Here is a 2,454-nt window from a genome sequence, read left to right on the forward strand (position 1 = left end):
AGAAAAAGAAAAGGAAGAAAGCAAAAGCAAGCAAGGATAGAAAGAGATAGAAAGATAAATCCTTGATATCTCTCATACGATTCGAGATATCGATGGTAGATTATCGTAGAAAATGTAGAAAAGGTAGAATAGAGAGGAAAAATAGGAAGAAAAAAGGTAGCAAGCAACGGGATTGGCGGATAGATGGAAGAATCAATCGTTTGACTATGTTAAAATAGAGACATTTCCTGTCGGTTCAAAAAGTGACAGAAAATTCATACATATCCTATGTATATGTATATATATATCTAAATCGATTCTTCTTCCATCCTTTTATATTTTCTCATTGATCTTCAATGTCAATCTACGTTTTAACATGAAGCAGAAAGTTAGAGAGAAAAGCTTTCTACTTCTTCATACTACTAGCATTAGGACAAAATTCAATTCAACGGGATGCTGAAAATCGTGGATTCAACTAAATTCATTCTAACCTTGCAATCCTCACCGCCGTTCCTAGTTGAAAACATTTTCGTTTTGGCTTTGGTTATCCTATTGGCAGTACCACTGATCGTGAATCTTCAATTTTGTCTCGTACGTATCTACAATTCTGTTTTATCTTCTTTCGGGGGGTTACATCTTTTTTTTTTTTCTTCTTTTTATTTTTTCTTTTTACGTCGTTGTTGTCATCCTTTACGTGCGTGCTTTTCCGACAGGGTGGTCGAAATTGCGATTGGAAATTTTCTTTTCCTTTTTTTCTTTTTTCTGTTATATTTCAAATTCACGTATATTCAATTATGTATAAATGTATCGGAAATATAAATTCATCATTTTCTGTGTTATTCAATATATAAGTTTTATTTTTATTATATTATAGAAAATATAATTTAATATTTGGCAAGGTAGTCGAATAGAAAATTTAGTTTATTTAAATAAACAAAAAGTATTCTCATTTCAAATGAAAAAGTAGTGACTTGTACTTTTATAAGTATTTAACAGTATTAAATTTTATAATACAAAGTAGCACCAATACTTTTCACAAATAAAATAACATATACTCAATCATTAAAAATATAAAATTCCTATTGAATAATTTTACCGATACGAATGTCAACCGACCATCCTGCGTACCGAACAACAATCAAAAATTATTCTAAAGAAAGAAATATTTAACGTTTTGAAAAAAAAAATCACATTTAACAAAGAATATATAATATAAAAAATAACCATCGGGAGTGAGGAGGGGGGAGGATAGAAAAATCATCTAAAATGAGAACAGAAAAAATATAATAGTAGACAGTGTAGATAGAAAAGGGGAGGGGGAAGGAGAAAAGGGGGAGAGAAAAAGAAATATAAAGATAGTTTGATCAATAAGCATGTCCCCGGGCTGTAATAATACTTTTCCATCGATAATCCCATTTTTGTTTGAACTAACTCCGCAAATTCGAAATATCCTCTGGCCTTTTTTTGTTCTCGGATTGATTTAGGATAAATCAAGGATAAAAAAGGGAACAACGAGTACGACCACCGTCACCGTCACCAACGGAACCAACGAGAAATGGAATAAGATAATTCGTAGAAGGATAGGAATAGTAGAATCGAATAGCGTTGAATCGAATATACATGAAAATGATGATGATCATCGTGAAACTGGACGTAGTATTCGAAATTCGGAGGAACGTATACGCCGAGCTGTGGTGATGCATTATCCTGCACCAATACCAATCGATTCAAGTTCGAGCTCGGATTACGATCTTCGATTTAGCAGTTCGAATCGTAGAGCAGTATCCACGCCAAATCTTTGTTCAAACAGTGGAGGAGATGGGCCTGGCCACTACGAAAATTACCATAATCATCATAAAAATAATCATCATACGTCTTCGTGTAATTCTGAATTATTAAACGATATTAATAAAAAAATAAAATTAGAAAAGGAAGTACCCGTCGAAAGATCGTCGTCATTCGTTGTGACCAATTCGGAAGTTCCCATAATCGATATATCAACGTTTAATTACAACGCTTATAGACACAAATTAATAGAAGCTAATTTGAAAAAATATTATAAGAATAATCAACCACCCGGTGACGTTATATTCAATTCTATACATTTAAATACTATTGATTCTACCCTCGGAATAAAATTGAACGAACAATACGATCACAGTTTCTTTGATTTCGTCGAGGAGTATTATGACGCGACAATTGGTATGAGCAAAAAAGAAATGGAGTTTCTTCACCCGTTGGATCATTTTCTCGTTAAAGGTATACGCCAAAGGGAGACCGATGAGAAAGGTACGGAAACGTTGAATCTTTCTAACAATGAGAAAACTACGAGGATAGATCGAGTTAAGGATATCGATGAGAAGATATCGATTAATCGACGGGTCTTAGATAAGAATGGAAATATTTCACGAAAGTCTAAGGTCAAGAATTTGTCGAGTAGTTTATCAAAGAGAAGAAAAGAAGAAGATTCGAGTG

At 33.0% G+C, this 2,454-nt stretch overlaps 1 protein-coding gene across 1 annotated transcript in view; it reads left to right on the forward strand.

The window, feature by feature from the left end:
• The first annotated feature begins 432 nt into the window (after positions 1 to 432).
• The window catches only part of LOC122524988 (probable protein phosphatase DDB_G0282105), a 3,812-nt gene continuing 1,790 nt past the window's right edge, over positions 433 to 2,454 (forward strand). The window contains exons 1-2 of the mRNA XM_043647518.1: positions 433 to 570; positions 1,464 to 2,451. Coding sequence (XP_043503453.1) covers positions 433 to 570; positions 1,464 to 2,451 — 1,126 coding nt within the window. The remainder of the gene's footprint in view (positions 571 to 1,463; positions 2,452 to 2,454) is intronic.

The sequence above is a fragment of the Polistes fuscatus genome, unplaced genomic scaffold (assembly GCF_010416935.1).
Source record: "Polistes fuscatus isolate 324 unplaced genomic scaffold, CU_Pfus_HIC Scaffold8, whole genome shotgun sequence".
In the NCBI taxonomy this organism is placed as follows: Eukaryota; Metazoa; Arthropoda; class Insecta; order Hymenoptera; family Vespidae; genus Polistes; species Polistes fuscatus.